At 40.7% G+C, this 27,438-nt stretch overlaps 2 protein-coding genes and 1 non-coding gene across 4 annotated transcripts; 1 reads left to right on the forward strand and 2 right to left on the reverse strand.

Moving 5' to 3' along the window:
* Positions 1-3,170: 3,170 nt before the first annotated feature.
* On the forward strand, positions 3,171-15,706 carry LOC133459248 (hepatic and glial cell adhesion molecule-like). Of its 2 annotated transcripts, none has more exons than XM_061739120.1 (7): positions 3,171-3,314; positions 6,935-7,276; positions 10,984-11,265; positions 12,194-12,287; positions 12,366-12,427; positions 12,528-12,598; positions 14,791-15,706. In XM_061739120.1, exons 1-7 carry the CDS (start codon positions 3,230-3,232, stop codon positions 14,938-14,940), a joined length of 1,086 nt encoding a protein of 361 aa, XP_061595104.1. In that variant the 5' UTR covers positions 3,171-3,229; the 3' UTR covers positions 14,941-15,706. The 2 variants fall into 2 exon arrangements, with proteins under 2 accessions (XP_061595104.1, XP_061595106.1); XM_061739122.1 differs by having other exon boundaries at positions 12,528-12,557.
* A 389-nt stretch (positions 15,707-16,095) lies between these two features.
* On the reverse strand, positions 16,096-26,530 carry ncf1 (neutrophil cytosolic factor 1). Its single transcript, XM_061739123.1, has 11 exons — positions 26,442-26,530; positions 26,141-26,221; positions 25,967-26,042; positions 23,293-23,458; positions 23,127-23,185; positions 21,674-21,796; positions 20,019-20,126; positions 19,821-19,938; positions 19,566-19,670; positions 17,450-17,625; positions 16,096-17,350 (listed from the first exon to the last, which is right to left on the reverse strand). The coding sequence occupies exons 1-11, from the start codon at positions 26,511-26,513 to the stop codon at positions 17,187-17,189; spliced, it is 1,248 nt and encodes a 415-aa protein (XP_061595107.1). The 5' UTR covers positions 26,514-26,530; the 3' UTR covers positions 16,096-17,186.
* On the reverse strand, positions 19,368-19,440 carry trnav-cac (transfer RNA valine (anticodon CAC)). Its single transcript has one exon. It is a non-coding gene; the product is annotated as a tRNA-Val (tRNA).
* Positions 26,531-27,438: the final 908 nt, after the last annotated feature.

The raw sequence follows: 27,438 nt of genomic DNA on the forward strand, positions 1-27,438 counted from the left end.
CTGGGCTCTGTTGCTAAGCAACACAGGGTTCTTGTCATTGGTGGGAGGTAATGATGCAATCTTAAAGTCAAAGTTGTCCATTTTATTTGTCATCTTCAAAATTCTGCTTACTTTTTCTAAAAAATGTTTTATGTAAAACTGGTTCAGGAAAGAGGAAGACAAAAGACACGTAAGCGTTATTACAGACTGTAGAAGAAGAACTGGACAAAGGTTTCATGTGAGTGCAGGGATGCCCACCTCGTGTCAATCACAGTTAGCCACTTTAGCTTGAGTGGCATCAACTACACCCCTAATTATAAATAAATGGTGTATTTTACATCATTTTACCTGATGAAGTACAAATAAGTTTATCTGTAGAGCTGGAGTAGGATCTTTATGCCACGGTTTAGGCGTATAAACGGTTATTGAATCGAGCATAAACAGCTACCTTAGCTACAGCTAACAAACAAAGCACATAAAAGTCATATCAGAATTACAAAGTTTTGCCTTGGGTTGAGCAACATCAGTATTACAAAATATACACTGAGAATCTAATTATTGTACAACATAAAATAAAAATGAAATAAAAAATAAATAGAAAATAACCATCTTATAGGGCCATCTTATATTAAATCATATCTTTCAAGTAAAGAAAACCGTTTAAGGGCTTTCTTTTCTTTAACAAGACTCAAGGACTTACTCAAGAGCTTTAGCTCATTTCTCCAATGGGTCAAACATGGTTTGGTCTTAAAAAAATCTACATTTGTGAATGAAGAACTTTCCCAATAACACCAAATTATTAAGGACAAAGTCCAAATTCTTGTCTTCAACAAAATAATATTATTCTAATATTATTCCACCCATTTTTTGGAAAATCATATTAGGAACAATAAACCAGATGGAATGTCTATTTGTAAGGAAAGATTTTAACCATTTCAGTTTCAAGACACCATTCATAATATTGAAAGCGATCACATTCAACATCATTGTAGTTTTTTACCATGTCAATCTTTCTTATATATTGACATCTATTTCTCCATATGAACTTAAAATGAACTGGATTTATTGTTTCGTCATTCTTGTTGAGATGGGTAAGGAGAATGCCGGATAAATTAGTCTGGACAGACTATCCATTTTTGATAATAAGACTCCAAAGAATGAAATATCCCTTTGCAGCCACCTGAATTTACTTACACTTGTCCACATTGTTCCAAATATTCATCTTTTCAATTGCTGTTTTGTCCTTAGAGATAAAAATCCCCAAATATATGACCTTCTGTTTTATCTTTATATTATACAGGGATTATAACCAAAGCAATAATAATAAGATAAGATAAAATAGTCCTTTATTACTCCCTCAATGGGGAAACTCACGTAGCAGCAGTACACACACACACACACACACACACACACACACACACACACACACACACACACACACACACACACACACACACACACACACACACACACACACACACAGGGAAGGGAGTAAAAAAGTAATAATAAATAAGTAATAACAATTAATAAAGAGTAATAATAATAATAATAATATTATTAATAATAATAAAAATAATAATAATAATAATAATGGCTTGGTTTTATATAGCGCCCTTCAAGGCACCCAGAGCTTTACAGAGATCATTATTAGTTCATACACATTCTCCCCGGTGGTAGCTACGTCTGCCATATCGCGCCAAACGGCCCCTCCGACCACCACCAACACTCAAACACATTCACACGATGTTATAATCTCCTACACTGTTGAAGGTCGCGTGGACTCCACTGTGACTTCAACAATGTATGTTGGTTTCTGAAGAACAGTTTTGAAGCCGGGAACACGCCCACCGCATGTCAATCAAAGTTAGCTTTGCTCCCAGCTCCTTCAGCTGAACCCCGCCGTAATATTTGCAGAGCTGCCGTCAGACGTTTCCAGCGGGATATATATCGTATGTTGACTTAACCGAGAAATCAAAAATGACTGTCGCGTTTAGTCGATGCTGGGTTCGTACAAACGGATGGTTGCTTCGCTAAGCGTGAGGAAGTGATAACTGCTAACCATTGGCTGAGCCAACTACCAATCAATCATATTACAAATAAATGTAAAGCTCGACAAACTCTCGTGGCGTGGTACAAAAACGTTCACTGCCCTCAGAGTCATAGATGTGAAATAAAACGATTGAGACCAAAACTGTTTTTAAACCAGGCTGTAAATCTGTTTATTTCTGCTCTAAAGTTGGACATTTAAGCACGGTCGATTGAGACAAACTTGCTTTTGCAGCCTCTGGCGGCCAGACGAGGAACTGCAACTGTTCCTGATGAGCGTCAGTGCAGAAGTGAGATGATTTGTGAACAACGAGCTGGAAGTAATTGAGTGATACTCTCACACAGCAGCGAGGCTGTTTCATCTTACCATTAATGATCAATCAAAATTCCTTGTAGCTGTGAACTCAGATGGGAACAGTGATCAAAGACCGAGCTTTGTAAACTTGTGACTGACATTCACAGACAAGTCGAGGGGTTCAAGCAGCTTCATCACAATTTAAAACGATGTTTAGCAAACTTTACAAAAGTCGAATTGTTGCCTTAATCCGACTGATATTAATTTTTTTTTAAACCATGTATTCGCCTTACCCGGGCCAAACTGAAGTTCTTGATATCGAGTTATTAGTCCCAGATAATGCGGTCCGAATTCATGTTATTCCGGCATATATACACAATCCACGGTTAGTCGGGCTAGTGACTGCCCCGGGACTCCTCTTTCTGGAATTTACAAGTGACATCATTAGCGTACATGTTTACTAATTGTACCAGCAGAACGTCAACGTGAAAGTGTGTGTGGCGCCACCTAGCGTCGCAGAGTTGAACCACCTCATTTAATAATGGATTGTCTTCTCGTGCATGTGTTGTCAGAACCTTTCTCTGAACCTCCAGTTTAAACCTTAACTAGAATGTTGCCAATGGCTTGATTTAGGTTATAACATCATTGTATAAAGTAGGGGGTATCATGATTGTAAATTCACAAAACGGATATCCAGATACACACACACACACACACACACACACACACACACACACACACACACACACACACACACACACACACACACACGCACGCGCACAAACACACGCTTCTGTCCGACTGAGAACTGCTTGTACTCGGTCCTGAATGAATGACTGTGTCGTCCGTGCAGCTCAGAGTCAGAATCATGCTGACTGTCTGGGACCAAAACAGAGCTTGAGACGCAAGATGCAGGCGGAGACGAAGCTTTCTGCAAGACCTGGGAAGCTTTACCGCTTTTTATTGCCTCTATGTCTTATTTTCTTAAATCCGGGTAAGTGCTATTTTGTTAAACTCATTTTGTTGCAGAGATTGACCCTTTTACTATGCTGTAAATATCTCTATTTTCCTGTTTTCTTGGGTTTGTATAAGAATAAGTATAAACGCAGATTTTAACAGCAATTAAGCAATTTAAGCATTTTTTTTTCTCCAGTGGATCATGAAGGGGTCAAGTTTTATTTAGTTTTAAATATTTTCAAATGTAATTTGCATGCTTTCTTTATTTAAATAATAAAAGAAGAGTGATAAGGGTGTAACATGTTGTGTGCGCTGTTATATGTTCAGTGTCACTAAAACTGGTAGAAGAGACTGAATCCGCGACAAAGGGAGCGTTTGTTGTCGGGGTGTTGGATCGTATTAGACCGTGGGTGTTTTTACAGTCTTGTGCCCATAATTGTGCCTACAGCCTGTACCAGAACCAGTGTTTTCTGATGTTTCCAGCTGCGTGTCGTCACTGGCCCGCTATTGTTGTGGTTCGCAGCAGAGTCACTGGGCTGCTCTGTTTCTGCGGCCTCAGCAGCACATCTGGAAAGCTCCCAGAGCTCTTTTCATTAACTGCCAAGAGGGAAATCTGAACAAACAATTCCCACCTTTGTTGGGTCACGCTGGCCCGTCCCAGAGGCTAACAGCTGTATCCATAGTAATGCGGCCCGCAGACTGGGTACAGTATTCGGCTGTGGTGTGGTGTCTGCATCACGGTTCCCGTTGTTCATACAGTTGTTTTGGTAAATAACTTAGATTTTATGCAAATTACATGAATATCTGATTCCACCGCAAACAACGACAACAGCTGGAGGCGTATTTACAGAAAAAACTGTTTTTCAGCTGCCGGTGTTCTGCGATTTCTTCCTACCTAAAGTTTTTCCTACTGTAGCGACAAATTATAATAAATAAAATCAATCAAACCTTCTTGCTGGATGCTGTAGTTAACCTCTGCTGGTCTGTCCATTTCCTTCTCTACCTGTTGATTTCCATCACTGCTTTTGGCACAAAACTGAATAACTTTTCCAGCTGTTTAATACAGCTGGAAAAGCACATTCACTCACACACAGGCATAAAGAAATGCATTTGATTTGTCCCTCAAACGTATATGCATTAAGTACTGTCCATACAAAGTATTAAAATACAAGAAACTAACCTTTTCTCTTCCGCGGCGATCAGGTAGCAGGATATTATGGCCTTCTGAAGCCTGAAGTTGCTGCTATACGCATGCGCAGTCGACTCGAGTAGGAAAAAATTATGGGTAGGAAGAAATCTCAGAACACCGGACAGATGTCCTCACATTTGTCTCCGAAGACTCTGGTCTACGGACGAGTTCATGGTCCCCTGGCTGACTGACAGGTGTCCATGTCCAGACCATCACCCCTCCACCACCGTGCGTGACAGTGGGTCTGAGGTCTGAGGAGACCAAACATGTCCACGTTGGTCTCATCTGTCCAGAGGACGTTGGTCCAGAAGCCTGCTGGTTTGTTCAGATGCAGTTTTGTGAACTTCGGCCGTGCTTCCATGTTATATTTGGACAGAAGCCGTCTTCTTGTCCAAACGAACCGTCCTTCTTCACACTTCTTCTGGAGGTGCTGTCATGGACATTCTTGGTGAGACTTGGAGGATCTGAAGTTTCCTGTTCACTGCACAACTTGTAAGAGCCTGTTACATCTGTGACTGCACGACTTGCATCAGCTTCATCTCGCAGAACAGTGACTGCGTTTACATGCAGTCAATAACCCTTTTAAAACCCGAATATTGGCAATAACCCGAATTTGCACGGCCATGTGAACACCAATAACCCCTTTGAATAACCCGAATTTGCTCATATTCCGGTTTTTAAAAACCCAAATAGGCCCCAGGGTTACTCCTTTTAAAACCCGAATATTCGGTCATGTAAACGCCTAACGGGATATCCCGATCAAACGGAACATGAATTTGTTTTCTGTGCATGTTCTGTTCGCAAGGAATCTTGGTCTTTTGAGTCCAGGAAGTTCTTCTAAACACGGCGAAACGCAAGACCACGCCACACTTTTGGAGTGAGGAGGAGACTAATCACTTCATAAATGTAATGAAGGATATGAACATTTTGGCATTTGTAGACGGTAGAAAGTACGGGGATAGCGAGATTTACAAGAAGGTGAGCGAAAAATTGCGCGAAGCAGCATTTGTTTTGAATTTGGATACAGGAAGAAGAAGCGGAAATGACTCTAATTGCGTCATCACGTTCTCCGCGCGTCCCTGGTTTGATCCAGATATCCCGAATGATTAATTACCATGTAAACAGGGATAACCCTGTTTGCTCACGCATGTAAACGGAATATTCTGAATGTTTCAGTAACCGGAATATTAGCAATAACCTGAATTTTGACTGCATGTAAACGTAGTCAGTGTTGTCACTTTATTCACTATTTGTCTTAAGTATTTATCCACCAGTGCTATGTTTTGATAAATCAAGTGTTGCTGTGTGACAATACAACCGCGCAACCTGTAGCTTGAGCTTCTGCGATGTGAAAAGGTCGGTACAGGGAAACAAAAAATGTTTGATCAAACCTAATTCATGGGAGTGATGACAACCATTGTCTGTACTGGCTGCCAATCACAAGTCCACACCCCTAATTACTATATATTATTGTTTTATATCATTTAACTTGATGGGGTACGAAAAATAAATCACCCCCTACTGGTCAGTAGATGAAATGCCATTTTTGTTCAGGCAGTGGGTGTTTTCCCATCCCGGCATGCTCCACCTGAACAGAGGAAGAGCTAGTTATTCGTTTGATTCACCTGCAACAATCAGTCCCTCCTTAGCATGTTTGTTTTTTAAATACATTTATGGAATTACTCTGTCTTTTTGTATTGATTATTCTATTACTTAATACATATAGAATAACTACAAATGCAAATCAGCACAACATGATTGATTTCAGTAGTTATTATACACTGCAAAAACTCAAAATCTTAACAAGAATATTTGTCTTATTTCTAGTTAAAATGTCTAATTTTTAGTAAAAAAAAAATCTCATTACATTTAAGACAAGACTCAAACAAGAAACAAACATTTTCACCTGTTTCAAGTAGACTTTCACTTCAAATAAGTAGAAAAATCTGCCAGTGGAACAAGATTGTTTTGCTTGTAATGAGAAGATAAATCTTGTCCCACTGGCAGATTTTTCTACTTATTTCAAGTGAAAATTTACTTGAAACAGGTGAAAATGGTCAAATAACAAATTATTTTTCTGGTAATGATTCTTGTTTTAAGTGTAATGAGATTTTTTGACTAAAAATTAGACATTTTAACTAGAAATAAGACAAATATTCCTGGTAAGATTTTGAGTTTTTGCAGTGAGCGAGACTGCATTTGAAAAATTTTCTTGACCACACAGATAAGCTACATAGCAGAGTTCTGTGATGAGTATTTGCTGGACGTGTTGATTGATACTCTAGTTAAGTTCTGTGACTCGTAACCTTGCCATACCTTAGCTTCCACTGAATTGACGCCACTGTGATGACCGCTTCAAAGGTTGATCATTAGCAGCAACTGATGATTCCTAACGATCTGATGACTTTAGTCATGACTGTCCTCCAAATGGAGGCTTAAATCCAACCTCTGCTCGTGTCTGTGTGCAGATGAAGTTGTGGCGGTGAACATGACCATTTCCAACAGTCTCATCAGAGGATCGGTCGGAGGCGAGGCCCTGCTGTCGGTGCGCTACAGCAGCTTCAGCCTCGACCCTCCGGTCATCAAGTGGGAGCTGCAGGGGGAGAAGTCGGCCACTGTCGTCCAGTCGATTGGAACGGACATCGTTGGGACCCTGAGGTCCGAGTACCAAGATCGCATCCTCGTCTTTGAGAACGGGACTCTGCTCCTCCACAACCTCAGACTCTCCGATGAGGGGATATATGATGTGGAGATTTCCATCACTGATGACACGTTTGCAGGAGAAGGCAGCATCACCCTCAGTGTGGACGGTAGGAGCTAAAGTTCATGTCACTGATTTTAGTGTTTTTTCCAGGAAAAATGCCATGGACCAAAGGCTGAATGAAGTTTGATTACTAATGTACTAAGATTGTGAGGTTTACTCTTGTATATTCAGTTCTTCATGCCCCTTCAACATCAACAGGTGTGAGCTGAGGTAGTTTGGATGGATGGATGGATGGATGCAGTACTCGAGTTGTAAAAAAAAATCAGGGGGGATGGTGGATTTTATCATATTGGGACAGATCATTTGTGCTGATTACAAATAATATAATTTATTACAAATAATAGCAGTGACCAAAACACCTGCAGAAATACTGCAGGAATGACATAGCAGCAATTAAATGCAGCCTTCTGTAAGCTTTAAATATCCACTGGGCTTACATCAAATACATCAAAACACAACAATAAAAAACTGTTTTCTGAACTTATCAATATGCCTCTGTTCTTCACAGGATAAGTAAAATGGATCACTGCAAAAACGCAAAATCTTAACAAGAATATTTGTCTTATTTCTAGTTAAAATGTCTCATTTTAGTAAAAAAAATCTCATTACACTTAAAACAAGACTCATCACTGGAAAAAAACATTTTCACCTGTTTCAAGTAGATTTTCACTTAAAATAAGTAGAAAAATCTGCCAGTGGAACAAGATTTTTTAGCTTATAATAAGAAGATAAATCTTTTCCCACTGGCAGATTTTCCTACTTATTTCAAGTGAAAATGTACTTGAAACGGGGGAAAATTGTCAAATAAGTTATTTTTCTGGTGTTATTTTTCTGGTGATGACTCTAAATGTTGAAATAGCAGTAAAACCACATTCATTGATTAAATGGCACAAGGGATGGAAAGGCAGGATGGCAGTTTTACAGGGGAGATGATTTTGACCGATTTTATTTCAGGGGGGATGCCATCCCCCCTCAACTCGAGTACTGGATGGATGGATGGATGGATGATCACATACTGAGTGTAATGAAATTATAGACTATTGTTAGACTATTGTTAAAAAAATACCAATGTGAATCAAGCTAAAAATAAAAAGGGCAATAATAAGTTCCCCATTTACAGCTGCCACAAAATTTAAGCGGGTAAGAAACAGTCAGGTGCTGCTAATCATCAGTGTTTGATGAACTGATCAGCAGCAGGTGGGCAGACGTCTATAAAAGCAGATGTTTTAGCTGTTTCTTTGGACCAATCAGGTGTTTCTTGACACAATACCAAGAAGAAAAGACATAAGCAGTGCTCCTTGGACGGGTTTCCTGGAGAAGAGCTCTTCTGTTTATAAGGAGGACTCCTGGAACCATATCCTCTGGGCAGATGAGACCAAAGTGTTGTTGTTCATGTTTACAACCATGTTTCGAGAGAACCAGTAGAAACACCTCACCACTGTGAAGCATGGTGGTGGAGGGATGGTGGTCTGGGGTTGCTTGGGGTTTCTTTGTAGCCACAAGGCCTGAGTATCTCTCACTCTCTAAGGCAACCATGAACTCCTCTGTACACCAGAATATTGTAGAGACGAAGACATGTACCCGCCAGTCAATGCTCGGCTGAAACTAGGTCATGTGACGTTAGGATTCACAAACCTTCCTTCACCAAAACCTAAATCACAGTTTACTCCTCATTCTACACGGAGCATGACAACAAACCCACCCCCCACACACACACACAATGCAATGCAGAACTATTGCTCTACGACATTAATCAACGTTTCTGAAGTGGGCACGCTTCCACTTCCACCAAGGTATTTAGCTGACGAGGCCGCTGCTCTGATGGTACGTGGGAGAAACTATGCTGGGAATCCTATGACTTCACCACACTTCAATCATTAATCATTTGCCTTTGCGGGCATGTTGCAGAAACTGACCTCATCTGGGAGACTACGCATGTTTATAATCCATATACGAGAAAAACAAAAAACTCTGAAAGGTCTTAGTGATGATCTGTTAGATTTTAAGATAAATGTTTGTGTGGTTTTCTTTCTTGGCTGGTGGAGCAACTACAGTATATTCATCATCAGATCGTAGCGGGCTAGTATTAAACAAACACAACCCCAGACAACAATATTTAACATTTTCACTACCTCTTTATTTATTTAACAAAAATAAAGGGAAGTATATGTGGGCAATACTAAGTACCCCTTACTGCTTTGTAGGATTTTAAAAAATCAGTTGGAGCCAGTTCTCGCTAATAAACTGCTGATGATAAATCCAGATGTTTTTGCAGTTTGCTGGTCCGGAGTCTTCAGGTGTGTGCACATAATGCCAAGATGGAAAGATATAAGTAATGGTCTTTGAAAAGAACTTGCATATCAGTCTGAAACAATTTGAAGTTCAATGTTGGACAATGTTGAAGATCATTCACAAGTGCAAAACATTCAAGAACAAGGTTTCAGAGGGTCTAGCTAAAGTCCAGACGCCAAATGAACGAGCCAAGCCTAATGCTTTTTGACCTAGAGTAACCTGGTCGACGCGCTTTTGGCTGCTGCTGCCCATGTTCCCCGGCAGTGACGGAGGAGCCAGGACGCTTTCCTTCTGATGCAATTAGAACTGAATTTATTGCGACTTCATTAAGGTTGATCAGACAAAGCATAACGTTTGTAAGTTTAGCGCCACAGCGGTCAAAAACCTTTTGCCCTTCCGGGCCAAACATCTGTCAAACAAACGTGACGTGACCACCTTTATACCTGTGGCTCAGGTAACAACACAGCGCCACCCACACACACACAGAGTGAACAACAACATATTTGGCTCCTATACCAAACGAATGCTGTAGATAAGTTACCGTCCAGAACCTTCAATATGCCGAGAGAAATGGATCACAAGCTCTCCGAAACCATGTGAGAGACTGAAAGTCAAAAAGTGGACCACTGCTTCAAGATGCTGCTAAAGGTGGAGTTAATTTAATTTCGCTTCAGGAATGAATACAATAGGGTTTCAATTGAATTAATAATCAAATCTACAGCCTTTCTTTTTGGGGCCTTCTGTCGTTCCGTGTTAGCATTGTGTTAAACACCTCTAAAACATCTGCTTGCATGGAGACCTGCACACTTTCATTTTCATTTCATTTTATTCTTTATTTCATTCAAAAAACAAAACAATTTAATACAAACACAAATACAAATGTTCCTAACTTATGAATGAAAAGGGAGCAGAAAGAAGAAGAATCTTATCTGATCTGCCCCTTTCACAAATAACATAAATTAATAATAATAAAAAATAGAAAAAATTTAAAAAAAAAACAACTAAGTGAATAAAAACAACTAAAATAAAATTAAAATAACATTAAATAAAATGACCACCGCCTACGGGTATGTCAATCAAACTCAACATTTTTCGTTATATTTCCTTAACATACAGGCTTTAATTGTTCTTTTGAATGTAATAATTGTTCTTTTGAATGTAATTTCTGGAGATCAGCTCATCAAAGGCTGGTGACTGGCTGCAACTTCGAATCCTAAAGATGCGGAAATGGGGAACTTAATTTTGCCCATGTCAGCTGATTGTTTTAGCATCATAGTTTATTAGATTTGTAGTTTCATAGATTTTGAATCTCGAAGGCATCCATCCATCCATCCATCCATCCATCCATCCATCCATCCATCCATCCATCCATCCATCCATCCATCCATCCATCCATCCATCCATCCATCCATCCATCCATCCATGATCCTGTAATTTTTGTCCAATGATTCTGATCCTCAGAGCCAATATCCAGGCCGTATATCCACATGGAAGCCTATTCGGTGCTGGAGCTCAGTGAAAACGTCATCCTCAACTGTTCCCATGACAACGGAACCAGGGCCACGTACCGGTGGTTCAAGGGTGGAAAGCCCCTGACCAACGAGACGCGGTTCCTGCTGTCACCCGATCAGAAGCTGCTGACAATCACGCGAGTGTTGCAGGCAGACGACGATATCTACGGCTGCATGGTGGAGAATCTCGTGAGCAACATGACGAGCCTGCCCACTCGACTTGTTGTGTATCGTGAGTAGCAGCTGTTGGTTACGGCGCAAAAAGCACTCAAAAATTATCTTATCACGTAGGGCTGGGCGATATATCGAGATTTTAATATATATCGATATATATTTTCAAACGCGATATGGTGACAGACAATATCGTTTATATCGATTTAAAAAAAAAAAAAAAAATTTTTTGATTTTGATATAGCTTATTTTGTGACAAATTGACTTGAATGTTTTATTTGAGATTTGCACAAATGTTTTGTTATTTGCACAACTGTCAACCTCAGTGGAAAAGTCTGCCTGTTACTGTCTACATTGTATTAATTGCACAGTGTATTTTAGTGTAATTGTTATGCAGGAAAGCGATATTTGTTTAATTTTATTCAAGAAGCATTTTTATTCTATATATGCAGGCAGTTTATTTTTATTTCATTTGTTTTATACATTTTGATATTGTGCAGCTCTGTTAATAAATGAACCTGTGTGACATTTGGCACGAGGTATTGTATTAAAACTGACTGTTTTTTTAAGGGTTTGCCTCAGAAAAAAATGAAGCTAACAGAGATGCTATGCTATAATGCTTTGGGGGAAACCCCAATTATGGCACAGAAAAAATATCGATATATATCGAGTATCGCCATTCAGCTAGAAAATATCGAGTTATGACTTTTGGTCCATATCGCCCAGCCCTATTATCACGCATGACAGATGGAGTTTAAATTCAGAGATGTAAACACAGTTTTTATTTTTAGAAAAAGGTTTTTCTCAAATACAAAGGAAGACAAAGGAAGACTGAAGAGTGTATAAAACATAAAAGTAACACAGTTCCAGAGGTGTTAATGCTTAGTATTCAAATAAAAGCAAGTATTAAAACCCAGACGCTGCAGCGTGCAGATTATTAAATGTAGCTTTTGTGTTTTAATACATTCGTTTCCTGCATGTTGCGTCAGGAAGAAGTTCCCTCTACATCATGCTTTCCACCGGAGGAATCTTCCTCCTCATCACCTTGGTGACGGTCTGCGCCTGCTGGACCCCTTCGAAGAAGTAAAGCTTACTATATACACTTTAAATCAGCCCCTACTTGCACAAAAGACTTATAAAGCACTTGTTTTGTAATCTTAGACGAAAGAAGCATCCCACAAAGTCTCACTCCAGGACCGTTGATCGCTCTCATCACAAACCTGGTAAAGTATATCCTTTTATTATCCTTTTAAAGTAACTAAAAGCTAACAGGAGAAGGCCAAATAACAGTCCATTGGTTCATTTTGTTCTGTTTTATCACAGATGATCCCCCAAAAACGATGGAGCACAACGGTATAAACACAGTAACTTCACTTTACATCCTACAACAAAAGGTACCACTTTTACCTCTGAATTTAATGTAAGTTGTTACTCACAAGTACTTCTTTTATTCAAAGTCTGCCAAAGTTTTTGCTGAAGTAAAGCATCACGATCAGAGGGTCAGAGGTAAAAATGTCATTGAGCATAAAAAACAGACCCTCACAAACAAACTCTGTCTGGTATCATTTGAATTCAGTCATTTCTGCTGGTAGAGAAAGTACCGAGCCAATCACAGTAGGCAATAAGATAAGGATCTTTGAAATCTGTCCAAAGATCCTTATTTCAAATGTTGATACTACATCTAAAACGAGGACTGGGACGGATGAAACCAGAACCAGCAGAGGTGAAACCATGACTAGTAGAGCTGAAACTATGACTAGCAGAGATGGCCATCAATCAAAAGACCACATCTCTAATTTTACTGAAAAAAAAGTAAAGTTGGACATTTTAACAACTAGGGGTCAGTAGAGGAACTGTTTGCTGCCTTCCTTGTGAAAAACAAAGTCGTTTATTTTTTTAATTTATTTTGCCTTTATTTAACCAGGTCGGTCCCGTTGAGACACAATGACCTCTTTTTCAAGGGAAGCCTGGCCAAGACACAGCAGTATAAAAGAAATTACAATTGCAGACACACAAGCCACACAACAAAAACAACAATTACAAAGCATAGAAATCACAACACACAGATAAAATACATTTCAAGGAGGAAGCAACAGGGCTAAGGCTCTGGATTCACGTTAAAAACAGAAACAAGTAAGATTTGAAGCTGCTCCAATTTCTCTAACACAAGTTTTCAGAGCTCCAAGATTGATGAGCTCCTTTAGCTTTAGAGTTGTTTGCAGTGCATTCCAGGCAACAGGTGCAGCGTACTTAAAGCAGTGCTTACCAAGTTCTGAGTTAACTTTAGGCACATTTAGTAAATAAAACTCGTTGGAACGTAGGTGGTAGTTGCTCTGGGATTTGGAGAAATAGTTACATAAATAGTGGGGGAGCAGGCCCAGGATAGCTTTGTAAATAAAAATATGCCAATGAATAAGGCGCCGGTATCCGGATTAATCAGGTTGAGATTGTCGGCCAGACTGTAAAAAACAAGCGCAGGAATGATAATTCTGGGGTTTTCTTCTTCTTTTATCCTTCTTTCACATCTGTTTCTGGGTTTTAAGGGACAAGTAATCGTGCTTTGTAAAACTACATTAAAATGAGCATGGTCATTCGGTTTAAGAAGCTCGGTGATTTTCTTAGGTACCCCTGCTGTAGCTGGTGAAATGGTCCCTGAGTGCTTGTAGTTTGGGGGCCCGATGCATCTGCACATGTGTAACAAGGAACGTCTCCTTATTCTGATGGTTCTGATAACAGTTGTGTTCATGTGGAGGTGATACATCTACCCAGTACTCGAGTTATAAAAAAAATCAGGGGGGATGGTGGATTTTATCATATGGGGACAGATAATTTGTGCTGATTACAAATAATATAATATATTACAAATAATAGCAGTGACCAAAACACGTGCAGAAATACTGCAGGAATGACATAGCAGCAGTTAAATGCAGCCTTCTGTAAGCTTTAAATATCCACTGGGCTTACATCAAATACATCAAAACACAAAAATAAAAAACTGTTTTCTGAATTTATCAATATGACTGTCCTTCACAGGATAAGTAAAATAGATCACTGCAAAAACTCAAAATCTTAACAAGAATATTTGTTTTATTTCTAGTTAAAATGTCTAATTTTAGTTAAAAAAATCTCATTACACTTAAAACAAGACTCATCACTGGAAAAAACAACAATTTCACCTGTTTCAAGTAGATTTTCACTTAAAATAAGTAGAAAAAGATTTTTTTGCTTGTAATGAGAAGATAAATCTTGTCCCACTGGCAGATTTTTCTACTTATTTCAAGTGAAAGTTTACTTGAAACAGGTGAAAATTGTCAAATAAGTTATTTTTCTGGTGATATTTTTCTGGTGATAAATGTTGAAATAGCAGTAAAACCACATTCATTGATGAAATGACATAAAGGATGGAAAGGGGGGATGATCCCCCCTCAACTTGAGTACAGCATCTACCAAGACTCAGTCATTGTGAGATAAATCCTGTAATTTTGAGGGTAAATAAAGTGCTGAGGTTGTTGGTCGTGTCACGTGTCTGTCATCGTTCAAAATGCTGATGAGAAGCTGAGCCGGTTGACGTCTCTGTGCTCTGCAGGAGCCCTCCATAGACGACTCCTCCAGTAACTGCACTGGATCTCCTGAACTCGACAGCCCGCCAAGCTACACCGCTTCCCCCCAGTACACCGTCACCCCTCCGTCCACATCCCCCGTCATTCCCTCAAATCCCTATGTGATGGCCAAATAATTCAAAGAAAACAGGAAGTGGGAGGTTACAACCACCTATTTACTGACTCTGACCTCCACCTGAAGATGACCGGTTTCATCACACTGCCTGTCAAAGGATGCTCAAAGCCCTTGTAGAAGATCAGATTTGATGTGGTCTTGTATGTATCGTCTACCGCTCTTTAACTTCAGAAAGTACTTTTGCAGGTATTTGATTGTATTTCAGAGTTGGTTATTTCTAAGGAAACTGTTATTCAAGACGTCCCGAGCACCTGTCCAGCTCTCAGAGACTTTAACTAACTTTGAGTCCAATGAAACACCCTCTTGAATTTTAATTTCAGCAGATCTGATGTTGGGGAGGGGGTCATTCCTGATCATGCAGCCGGAGGTGATCAATCAGAACATGGTGGTCTTTGACGTGGAGATCACTTCCGGTAAACAAAGTCATGTGGACTAAATATTTTGAAGCTTTAATTTGGGTTTTCCAAACATCACCGCGGTAGTTGGATCCAAGAAGTCCAGATTTTGGGTGATGGTGTGCACACGGTCTGTGAAGATGAATGTGGTCATTAGATGCAACTGTTAGTGAAGAAAATTTATAGAAATGTTACTTTATTACTGGTTTGTTGTGACGTTTTCTGTATTATGTGAAAATCAACAATTATTTTGTGAAATAATGTGAATGTGTGTTTTAGTTGATGATTTAATAATGGGTCGAGGTGATATTTGAATTTTTGTACTTACTTTAAACGGGGAACGATAAATAACAAAAGGCATATTTTCTGTGCTTGAGAGTGTTTATTTTGGAGTTTCAAAAACACAACCCCGTTAAAACCGCCTGACTCTGAAAATACACTCACGGGCTGATCAGGTATTGTGAGCCGTCCTTTCTTCAAGTCTCAAAGATAAAGTCCAAGTCTTTTACTGTGGATGTCAAAGTCAGTTTAGATGGCTGCTAATCCTCTGCTGCAGCATCTCCACCATTTACATCCAGATGTCATAATTAATATATTTTACAATATAATAGATAATATAATATCTATATGATATTACATGTTTCATTATATTTTTGGTAATAATCATTTTTTGGGGGTTTGTGACACAAAAAGCAGAAGTGGCCTCAGTATTTTTTTTAAAATAAATTTATTAAGCAAATAAATGAAAACAAGACGTACAAACTGACATTCTAAGCAAATATCTTCATTAATTTCTACGAGATGCATTTCACCGACTACATCACACTTCACTACTTCAGATTGGAGCTAAACAGACTTTAGGTAATAAATTTAAATGAGATGATTGATTGTGTATGAAGGGAAAGGATTAGCTTATTTTAAACATTGGAAACAAAAAAAAACAGTAAGGCTTTGGGCTAGTAAATATCCATATCTGACTCCTCTCCTGAGTTCCAAGTCTCTGTTTTGGGACCACTGCTCTTCTCCCAACATTTTGTTTATTGCCTTTAATAAGCATGAACTGTTTTAATGTTCCGCATCAATTCCATGCTGACAATATCCAATTATATTTTTCATTTAAGCCCAGTGATATCAGTAAGTTGTCATGCATACTCAATTGAACACTATCAAAAACTGGAAGGTTGTTTGCAGCAGAAATCCTGATTAGACAGAGGCCATCATTGTTGTGCCATATGATTTTATACCAGTAATCAAACAAGCTATTGTGCCATGATCTGCAGATGTTCACACCAATCTACGTATTTAGGGGTGATTTCTGATCAGTTGCTCTCCCTCAACACCCATATCAAACGTGTGACCAGGTCTTAGTTCCTTCATTTAGAAATAATAAACTTCAGTATTATCCAATGATGAGTTGGAAATGCTCATCCATGCTATCATATCCCCATAAATTGATTACTTGAATGTATTATTCTCCCCTTTCAGCAAATCTGAATTCAGTCGTTTGCAGTCTATCCAGAATGGTGTTGCAAGACAACTCACAAGGTCAAATGAACGGTCAACTGTAGGTGGGTTTGAACATTTTTGGTCAGATTTTTGGTCAGATTTTTGCTTGTTTCCAGTCTTTGTGCTGAGCTAAGGGCCTGTTCAGGTAACGGAAAGAGTCTCTTCACCATCAAGCAGTAATAAGAGTATTTCAGTATTATCCCACAATGTCAAACATTTTCTATGTATTTCTCAGAAACCTCAAGACAGAACAAAAAAATACTATAATGCTGGAAAACATGAACTTCCTGCCTCCAGCTGATCTGGTAACGATGAAGGACATTGCCACACCAGATGAGAGCTGGTGCTAACTTGCAGAGCCAGAACTGGACTTGTGGACGCTGACTTTCTTGCGCGTGTTGTCAGTGCAGCGCTCCAGGATGAGCTCGGCGCTGGGCCGGGGAGGGATAACCGGAGCCTCCTTCTTCGGCTCGGTCTCAGAACTGGAGCGAGACAGCCGGGGAATGTTATCTGTGGAGCCGAAACGAGCAAGATAGAAAAAAAAAATGCACTTGAGTCGTTCAGATTTAACATGCAACAACCAAGTCCATCAGAACATGGCTCTGTTACCCTGGTTTTTCCTCTCCCTCAGCGGCGACTTAGCGGAGCTGTTGGAGTTCCTGTGTGGAGAAGCGAGGTGGCTGCTCTTCTGCTGGAGGTAACGGCGGCTGTTCCTGCGATAGGTGTCCTGGGTGAGCCGCTGGCGAGATTTGTTGTGGATGCTCTTGGCGTTTCTGATGGTGGACCTACAGCAGACGGAGGAGGACACAAACAGAATGTGGAAGGTTTGGAAAGGTTCTCTGTAAAGTTGAAAACCTCCACTTTAATTCAATCAGGTTCTTTCCTCAGATACAAAGGGATTACTTCATGAAGCAGAGCAGTCTCCCAGGCCATTGGAGAGAGATAAACTCTCCAGGGGGTCCCTTTGAAGACATCCTGACCAGATACTCAACCAATGACTCAACCAGTGAGCTCAATAGCCTTCCCCACTAATGAAGTAACAATCCATGTCCCGACAGCCAGTTTCAGCAACTGGGATCAAGGGTTCCAACACAGACTTTTTTATTTTTTTTATTTAACCTTTATTTACCCAGGCAAGCAATTTAAGAACAAATTCTGATTTACACATGCAGCCTAGATACTTTGTGACAAAGGTGTGTCTGACCAAAGACTTGGCCACCAAGTGCTCACCTATGAGCCTCTACCTCAAAGCTGGCTGTGTGGTAAAGCCCTGGCGTCATTACTCCAGACGAGATATCTCTGTACCTTGTTGAAGCTCATCACAATGGTTTAGGAATCACACTTTATTTCAATTCAATTCAATTTTATTTATATAGCGTCTATTACACAGTGGTGGACAGTAACGGAGTAAATTTACTTGAGTACTGTACTTAAGTACATATCCAGAGGATTTGTACTTTACTTGAGTATTAGATTTCTTTGGTACTTACTCTTACTTGAATACATTTCCAAGACAAATATTTTTACTTTTACTCGAGTAAATTTCTAGGAAGGCTGAAAAGTACTCGTTACTTTCAGGTCTGCTCTTTTTTCTTCTTCCCTAAAATCCTATTGGACACAAGCTGTTTTTGTCAAAGGAGGAGATCTATCACAGTGCACGCTCTCCACTGGGATGTACGTAAAACGGAAATACGTCAAGCCTCCTCAAAACGATACCGCCAAAGTAGCCTGCGTTTGTCAAGACAGAGCCGCAACAAGTGAAGAGATAGCCGCAACAATGGCTACGCCTGCGTCAGGAGAAAAAAGACAATCCGCTGAGTCGTCTGAGTCTGATAATGAGCCGGACTCATGATTCATGATTGTTAATAAACTCTGCATCATTGTGGTTCTAAAAGCAGCACATCAGTGCAGCTGGTTTCAAAGAGTTAATTCTCAGAAACAAGAGTTAAAAGATCCTTAAATTAATTTAGAAAAAATATAGTAATTTACTGATGTGGAAAATAAGAAATTTACTCTTACTCTTACTTTTACTTAAAGTAAATTTAAAAGCATTTACTTTTGGATACTTAAGTACCTTTAAAAGCAAGTACTTTTCTACTCTTACTTGAGTAATATTTTGACTGAGCTACTTTTACTTGTAACAGAGTAAATTTTGACCAGTAGTATTTGTACTCTTACTCAAGTACTGGGGTCGAGTACTCTGGTACACCTCTGCTATTACAACAGAAGTTGTCTATAGACCCAGAACATGACACCCGAGCAATTTTTACATAAACATAAACAATGGCAGGTAAAAACTCCCCTAGTGCGAGAAAAACGTTAAGCCAAACAGGGGCCAGAAAACCTCCCCTTTAGGAGGGAAGAAACCTTGAGGACCTGGTTCATAAGGTCAAACAGACAGAGAAAGGAGAGACACAGACACAACTGTTGCCCTACAAAGATGAGTACGCAAACAGGTGTAGACAGATCTATCTTTATCTCAAGCTCTGGCCTGCAAACTCACACAGAAGAGAAAAGGAGTCCTCTGTGTTTCCGCCCGGTTTCGAACCGGGGACCTTTCGCGTGTGAGGCGAACGTGATAACCACTACACTACGGAAACTGCTCTGAACTATGGAGACCCTTTTTGGGACCTTGCCCAGAACCAGTCTGCGTTGAGATACCATATTTGGACCAGGGGCACCCTGAATCCCACCTTCCCAATAATACAGCAGCATTGTAGCGTACCTGCGCGGTGGAGGTCTCTGTCCTTGGGGGGTCGTCCTTACTGTAACCTTTTTACCAGCCTTCTGCAGGAACATGGAGGGGAAATGACCTGTCTCGTCTCCTTTCCTGCACAAAGCAGCATTAAAAGCATCTGGATGAGTTTTATAGCATGCTGACATGGAAATAAATTCTACCTTACTTAATCAGTGAGTTGTCACAGATGAGAACGTCCAGAGAACAGACTGTATTCCTGAGTGTCTGAGCGTGATATGGTACCTGACGACCCACCAGCCGTCCAGCAGTTTGTGAATGACCTCGACAGATTCTCCCAGGTCCAGAGAAATCTCATCCTCCTGTTCTGCCTTGTAAGCGTGGATGGTGACGTGAAGTTCCCCTGCAGGGACACATACCGCTTCAGATAAATAAACACACAAGGTCACATGACTCAATGATCCTTTACAGAATAACGCTTGCCTTCGTAGTCGGGGTCAGCATCCTCAGACTCGTCGGGTCCGTCCAGAGGCTCCAGGTAGGACGCAGGAATCCAGCCTCGTTTGGACTCGCACTGGCAGAACCACCAGCCTGAGGACGGCGGCAGCAACACAGCACTTCAACAACAAGTCTAACACGCAACAATTTAACTGTCACTTTAGGTTTTTTTGAAGAGTGGGTTAGTGTGAACGCATGTTGACTCTGCCCAAAGCTGGTTAAAAACAACAAATAGGCACAATGAGCAAACCTGACAGCCAGGATTAAGCGGTAATCACGTTTAAACTCTAGATGTTATTGTTTAGGTAGTAACGTATTAAATAACCTGTGGTTTCTGCTCATGTCTCATCTTTAAATAGATGAGAAACAGCATCAGAGTTTCACACTAAAAAAGCCCAAAACACTTTTGTTTAAATACTTAAGAATTATATTTTTGAAGAGCCTGCTTTGTGAGCATTGAGTTTCACTTCCCGTCTGCGTCTCACACCTGGACTTCTGCAGCACTTGGAGCAGTGGTGGCAGGGCTTGGTCGTCTTGACGTCATCACCTGGCGGAGCCGCCGTGTTGGAAGCTACCTTAGCTGCTCTTCGGACCACTGCGCACTGTGTACACTGTGTACTTCGTTGTGTCTTAGCCTACCGGTACTTGTAATCGTTACTTTCCGTTATTCTGTAACCATGGTAACCCGTTGCTGTGTTGTAGCTGCAGCTGCAGCTCCACACATAACAGACGTGGGGAAAAGATCGCTAATGGTTTAACTTTTCACTGCTTTCCTGCTCGGAGGCAGAACCACGGAGGCCAAGTATCTGAGATAACAGAGTAAAAGAGTCGTCAGCTCGCTTGGATCGCCGCTGTAAGACGACCAAACATAACCTTCCACAGTAAACCACAAACAAAACTCATAACGACCGGGGTTGGATCATTCACACACGGGTGTTATTCCCGATTCTTCTCGAGCTAAACGCAGTTGCTGGCCAGCTCTCTGCGGTGCAATTAACCCCAATCTTCAGATAAAACAAGTTTGTTGAGGAAAAAATATTAACTCTATTTGTAGCTGCAGAGAAAAAATATTATCTCGAGGAAAACAAAGATATTGCTCACGCCTCGGAGCCTCTTCAGTATAATATAGCAGTCAAAAAAAAAAGAAAAAAGTAAGAGTAGTACAAAACATGTACTGTACTGTTGTACTATTATATAAATTTATTGAAACACATGGCGAGTCAAACATTTACCAAAGCAGCTGCCAAACACTAAACAAGCTAGCCTAACACGTGGGTTGTGCAGAACTGCGGCAGTAAATCCTCGTCGGAGCTCCACTCTTTAGTAGGGATTTCATATGGATCCAGACCGTTAATAATCATTATTTTCTCCGTATACCGGTCCCTGGCTTCCTTGTTTAAGGTATCCCGGTAAATTCCAGATGCTTTCCGGCATTTTAACATCTTTTTTTTGCGTTCCGTCTGTTCACTTGGTGCTACTACACTGCTGTTTGTTTACACTCACGAGGCTGCCAACACGGCCGCCGCGTCCCAGAATGCACCTTGGTGACCAAGCCCTATTCTTACTTTCTAATCATTTTTCAATTGCATCGTTCATTGATCCTGTAGAGAGGAACTTTTATGTTTTTTTTCCCCGCTCACCGTTCTGGTTTTTCTCCACAATTTCAACAAGGTCGTCTGTGTGCACGTTGATCTCGTGTTTGGACGTCTTTTCGAAGTCTGCAACGACTCTGTAGGTATCCAGGATGATGGGACCAGAAATCTCTGCAAAATATGAAACAGAGACATCACCTGCAACCGCTGGATAATTTGATTGATTAAAAAAAAACAAACTTTCTTGAGTCGTTTTCTCTTGTGTGCCGTTAATCTGTACCGAGCACGCCCCCCTAGTGTTCAAAGAGAGGACGTGCATTTCTTTGCATAACGGTTGGCTCGGTGCTAATGATATCGTCCGTTAATTGGTGACGCTGGAGAGAAACTTTTTTAACAACCTACACTTGTAGTCTTTAATCACCAAAATTAGTTTTACAACTATTTCAGAGATTGTGGAGGTTGACATAGGAATGAATGGATCCAGATGTATCCAGATGTATCACATGTGAGCACAGAAGCAAAAGTAAACAAATAGTTAAAGCTGTGTGCGTGCAGAAAAGCAGAAGGAGAACTCATTTCTTTTCTCCACCAGAATTATAAAGCTTCCCTGAACTACAAGACACTGGCATCTCTCTGTCAAAATGACTCTGGTCACGCAGCTGCTCTCGACCACATTTCATCAGAAAAATGAGAAGTGACATGAGCAAATATGAACCAGGAGTTGTTGATCTGGCAGCGGACTGAGGTGAAGAATCGAGCGGCGCAGGCTACCTGTGAGATGACTTTTGTCTAGTTAAGCAGTGAACGAGCGATGAGGTACACGACCATCGCAGATCGTGATGAACTGTCGACTAGAGGCTGCTGACCAGAGACTGTATAAGAAGAACAGGACAAACCCCTCCTGTGACGTCACCCGCAGGCTTGCTCATGAGCGCTTTTAGGCCTGGAACAGTTAGCCATCTTAGCTTGGCTGACCTAGCTTATGGATACCTAAATTTCCATTCACTCCTGGTCAAATCTGTCCAAAAATCTTCATTTTAAGAGCTGCTACTGCGTGTTGTCGGAGCTGAAACCAAGACTAACAGAGATGGTTTTCAATCAAAAGACCACACCCCTAATTATGCTGGGTTTGGATTCCGACCCTAGTGGTCAGTGGAGGAACTGCCGCTTTTCTTGCTTTGAACGTTGTCACGCGGTGAATTTGGTAACGTTGACTTATCAGTCAGGCTAGCAGGCGTGTTGTAGGACCGTAGGGGAAAACCCACAATTAAGCATATTATGAAAACTCATGGGAATAAATGTCTTCTTCTTTTGCCCCTTTCCCTTTTAGTGGTTGCGACCACGGACCATCGTATTCTGCGTGTTGTTGTTCCAGACTTTGATGGTGTTGGACAGACGAGCATCACAACAGATTTACAGCAAAAATTGACAGCATGTAAACACAAAGAATCTAATTCGTTTTACAACTTAGTTCATAAAGAAGCTATAAAAGGACTCCTACCGGAGGCGACGCCTCTGGCCAGGTCCCTGGACTCCACAAATGTCTCGTTTCTTCTCAGTCTGAGGAAGAAAAACATATCAGTTTTCACGTGTTCTCCAGGGAAACGCAGACACCGACCTGTTTACTTCAGTTAGCTGTAACGAGAGCAGACGTGCGAGTCACTGACGTGTTTGGCGCCGGCGGGTTTTCATCCTCGGGTCGGACCTTGAAGAAGCTGGTGAGAAGTTTGCAGCGGGAAATGTGAGACGGCAAGTTGACGAGTGAGTGGCAGTACTGGACCAAGGTGATCTTCCTGGTTTCTCTGGACTTCTGGCTGTCCACCCAGCGTGGCGCTGACGTTACATGCAGGAGAGAGCGGTTCCAGGTGAGAAGCAGGTTACAGATTCAGTTAATACGGACATGGAAAAAACCCCTTTATTATTACAAAATACAGAGCTTTAGAGTGCCGTTCAACCAGAGGTGGACAGAGTACTCAACCCCAGTACTTGAGTAAGAGTACAAATACTACTGGTGAAAATTTACTCCGTTACAAGTAAAAGTAGCTCAGTCAAAATATTACTCGAGTAAGAGTAGAAAAGTACTTGCTTTTAAAGGTACTTAAGTATCCAAAAGTAAATGCTTTTAAATTTACTTTAAGTAAAAGTAAGAGTAAGAGTAAATTTCTTATTTTCCACATCAAATTACTATATTTTTTCTAAATTAATTTAAGGATCTTTTAACTCTTGTTTCTGAGAATTAACTCTTTGAAACCAGCTGCACTGATGTGCTGCTTTTAGAACCACAATGTTATATAAAACCTGCAGAAACACCAAAAACAAATCAAATGAATGGGATCATAAGAGTTTATTCACAATCATGAACTGAAACCAAATGAACCTGCACCATCCAACTAAGTCTGGATCCCCCTCAAAGACCACTGTTTTACAAAAAAAGCAGGCGTAGCCATTGTTGCGGCTCTGTCTTGACTTGTTGCGGCTCTGTCTTGACAAACGCAGGCTACTTTGGCGGTATCGTTTTGAGGAGGCTTGACGTATTTCCGCTTTACGTACATCCCAGTGGAGAGCGTGCACTGTGATAGGTCTCCTCCTTTGACAAAAACAGCTTGTGTCCAATAGGATTTTAGGGAAGAAGAAAAAAGAGCAGACCTGAAAGTAACGAGTACTTTTCAGCCTTCCTAGAAATTTACTCGAGTAAAAGTAAAAATATTTGTCTTGGAAATGTATTCAAGTAAGAGTAATAAGTACCAAAGAAATCTAATACTCAAGTAAAGTACAAATCCTCTGGATATGTACTTAAGTACAGTACCACTGAGTATATAATGCAGTACATACTGCAGTATGTACTGCATTATATACTACATTGTCATATGGCAGTTAGTACACTCCATTTTGTAGTGTCGATGTAGCCACAGTAGAAGCGACTCTGCTACGGCAATCGTGACCAGGTTCTGCTGTTCATAGCACCAAACAGCTTTGTGGACTTCCCAGCATGCTTGTCTTCATCTGCACCAATGGCAAGTTCAAGATGGTGCTGCAGTTGCATCACAGCTGAGGTTCTGTCCTCACTTCTGCTTCTTCACATTGCAACAAGTGCTTTACAAATGTTTCGGTAGAGTGATGGAGAGAATAGAGGAACTGTTTCCATGAAAATCCCCGAGAGTCTGAAGAGGAACAAAACGGCAACAGTGAACACTCAGATCCGCACGTTTCTTGATCTCTGCTGTTAGCACCTGGTTCCTGTTTGTAAAGAAACTCCACACTATGGCTGCACGATTCTGGACAAAATGAGAATCACGATTTTTTTGCTTAGAATTGAGATCACGATTCTCTCACGATTTTTTCCCAATATAAAATTTATTGCACTTATTACTTTAACTTTGCAACAGCTGAACAAAAATATAATAACAATAAACATCTCTTGTCTTCTTGACACAAACCTTTGAATAATTTAAACAATAATAACAATTTTGAACAATATTTGTTCCTCCCTGAGTTGAACACCCTTTCAGAAAGGGGACTTGTAACAGATCCTGTAGTTCTGAGGCAACAAATTATTCCTCTGGCTGGGATGAACCCCCCATTGCCTTTTGCTGCTATTAAGAAGCTGCCGATACAAAAGGTAAACGTTACAAAAAATATGATGGTGCCTGATAAAAGACTGGCATCAACTTTGTAACAGCTGACATTGAACATAAAAACAATACACATCCAAAAAAAAAAAAAAAAAAAAAAATTTAAATCGTCGTCATTTGGAAATGAGATTGCATTCAAGCATGAATCGAGATCGCGATTTTTTAACGATTAATCGTGCAGCCCTACTCCACACCGTCCACCTTTCAGGGTCCGCTGGAACCTGTACGCTGTCTCTTCGGGCAAAATGTGGGTAGAAACAACTGAAGAAGAAGAAGAACTTGTGATGGTCCCGTTAGTAAACAAGACTTTTTACTAAAGAAAGGTGGCATAAAAAGAGAAAGCAGTCAAAATCTGCAGAAACATCCAGAAAGGGGCATCACTGATGGAAGTGGTCTTTTAATCTTTTACTTTCAGTCTATAAATAGTCTCGGTCACGCTTCGTCATGCGTTACTGACCCATCTGTTCCTGAATTTAACTTAAGATGTTACTAAAGAGCCAAATATAGACTCAGGTGGATTTCTGCTTTGATGCCCTCTGAAGAAAAAGGAGAAGTGGACTCAACCACATGGTTTGTTATTCGCAGGTGCTTCCTGAAAAATGATTGCAGCACCAGAGGGGTTTTACACCGACAGGGTGCCTCTGTTTTCCACGTTGGTCGGTTCTAGTCTGCAGCTGAGCGGTGTGGACGAAACCCAAACTGTTTTTACCTGGTAATGAGGGGATGATTCTGTCCTTCTTCTGTATCTGACCAGACTCGATGGGAAACATCTCCTTCAGGGATTTCTGTGACCAAAACATAGAATGTGTAGCTGCACTCGTTTTTACTTCTGGCTCCTCAGGAGAGCCGGGATCTTCCCGTGGTGGGACGTGCGAGTACTCACGTGGAAGGTGTGGATTTCAGGGTAGGTCCTGTAGATCAGCTTCTCGGTGAGGTCGCTCCATTTCACCATCAGCATGTACACCTGCAGGCGCGTCAGCATGTCAGACACATCACGCACTAAACCCTGCACCACATTCACACATCACATCCACAGATGCAGAAACTCGTCCCAACTGAATTCTGTCCCTGGTCCAGTAGTTTTAGTTTATAAAGCTGCTCTGCTCTGAATTTGAAGATTTTAAGAGCATCTTAGGTCTTTTAAACATAATTTATGGGGTTAAAAAGGACGTTTTCAGGCTTACGAAGTGTTGACTTGGGAAGAAGCGTTTCTCGAGGCCCAGAAGCTCCACGTGTCTGACGTAGATCTCCTCCATGGTGAAGCACAGCTGACTGAAGGTCAAACTGAACCAAAACCAGGAGACGTGAAGCTTTTATACGGAGCGAGCGAGCGAGCGCGTCATCGGCACCAAACAAGTTCCTCTTTTCCAAGTGTTTGAAAGTCATAAAACCTCTTCACGGAGAAAAAAGAAACAAGGAAGTGAATCCTGGGACTTTCACCTGCAGCAATAATAAAACAACAATTTAAATGAAACAAAGACCACTGAGGATAAATGCAGCTAAACTGATGAAAGCACCTGCAGGATCAGATGTAAGTCGTCCTCCTGCTGTCACGCTTTCATTCATCTCATCAAATATCAGCCATGAACAAGTCAAGAACAGCAACAACACAACTCCTAAAGTTTTAAACGCCGCCACCAGCCGCAGATATAATTTCTGTGAAACGGCACCAAAAACATTTACTAGAAACTGGAACCAGCGTTTTTGTCAGGTTTTGACTTCAGTAGCTGTTAGATGTGAAGAAATGATGTGGATGTAGAATTTCCCCTGAAATATTTACTCAACAGTTCAGAGGGGAAACCTCATCTCGCTACAGCTCCGTCCTGGCTGTGTGTGTGTGTGTGTGTGTGTGTGTGTGTGTGTGTGTGTGTGTGTGTGTGTGTGTGTCACTCATGCAAGCTTTCATCTCTTGTGATTTCCAAAATTGTAGCAACAGAAAACAGGAACAAAATGGCTGTGACACAACAAACAAACCCACAGTGGTGAACTTCCTGCACCGTTGCAACAAATATCGAGAAATAAAACTTCAGAGAAGACGCGTGTATTCATACGACGGAGTATTAGGGCCAAACAAAAAAACAAAAAAAGGAAATTACGAGAATAAAGTCATAATGTAATGAGAATAAAGTCGTAAAATTATGAGAATAAAGTCATAATATTACGAGAATAAAGTCGTAATAT

This window comes from Cololabis saira, chromosome 14 (genome assembly GCF_033807715.1).
Source record: "Cololabis saira isolate AMF1-May2022 chromosome 14, fColSai1.1, whole genome shotgun sequence".
NCBI lineage: Eukaryota > Metazoa > Chordata > Actinopteri > Beloniformes > Belonidae > Cololabis > Cololabis saira.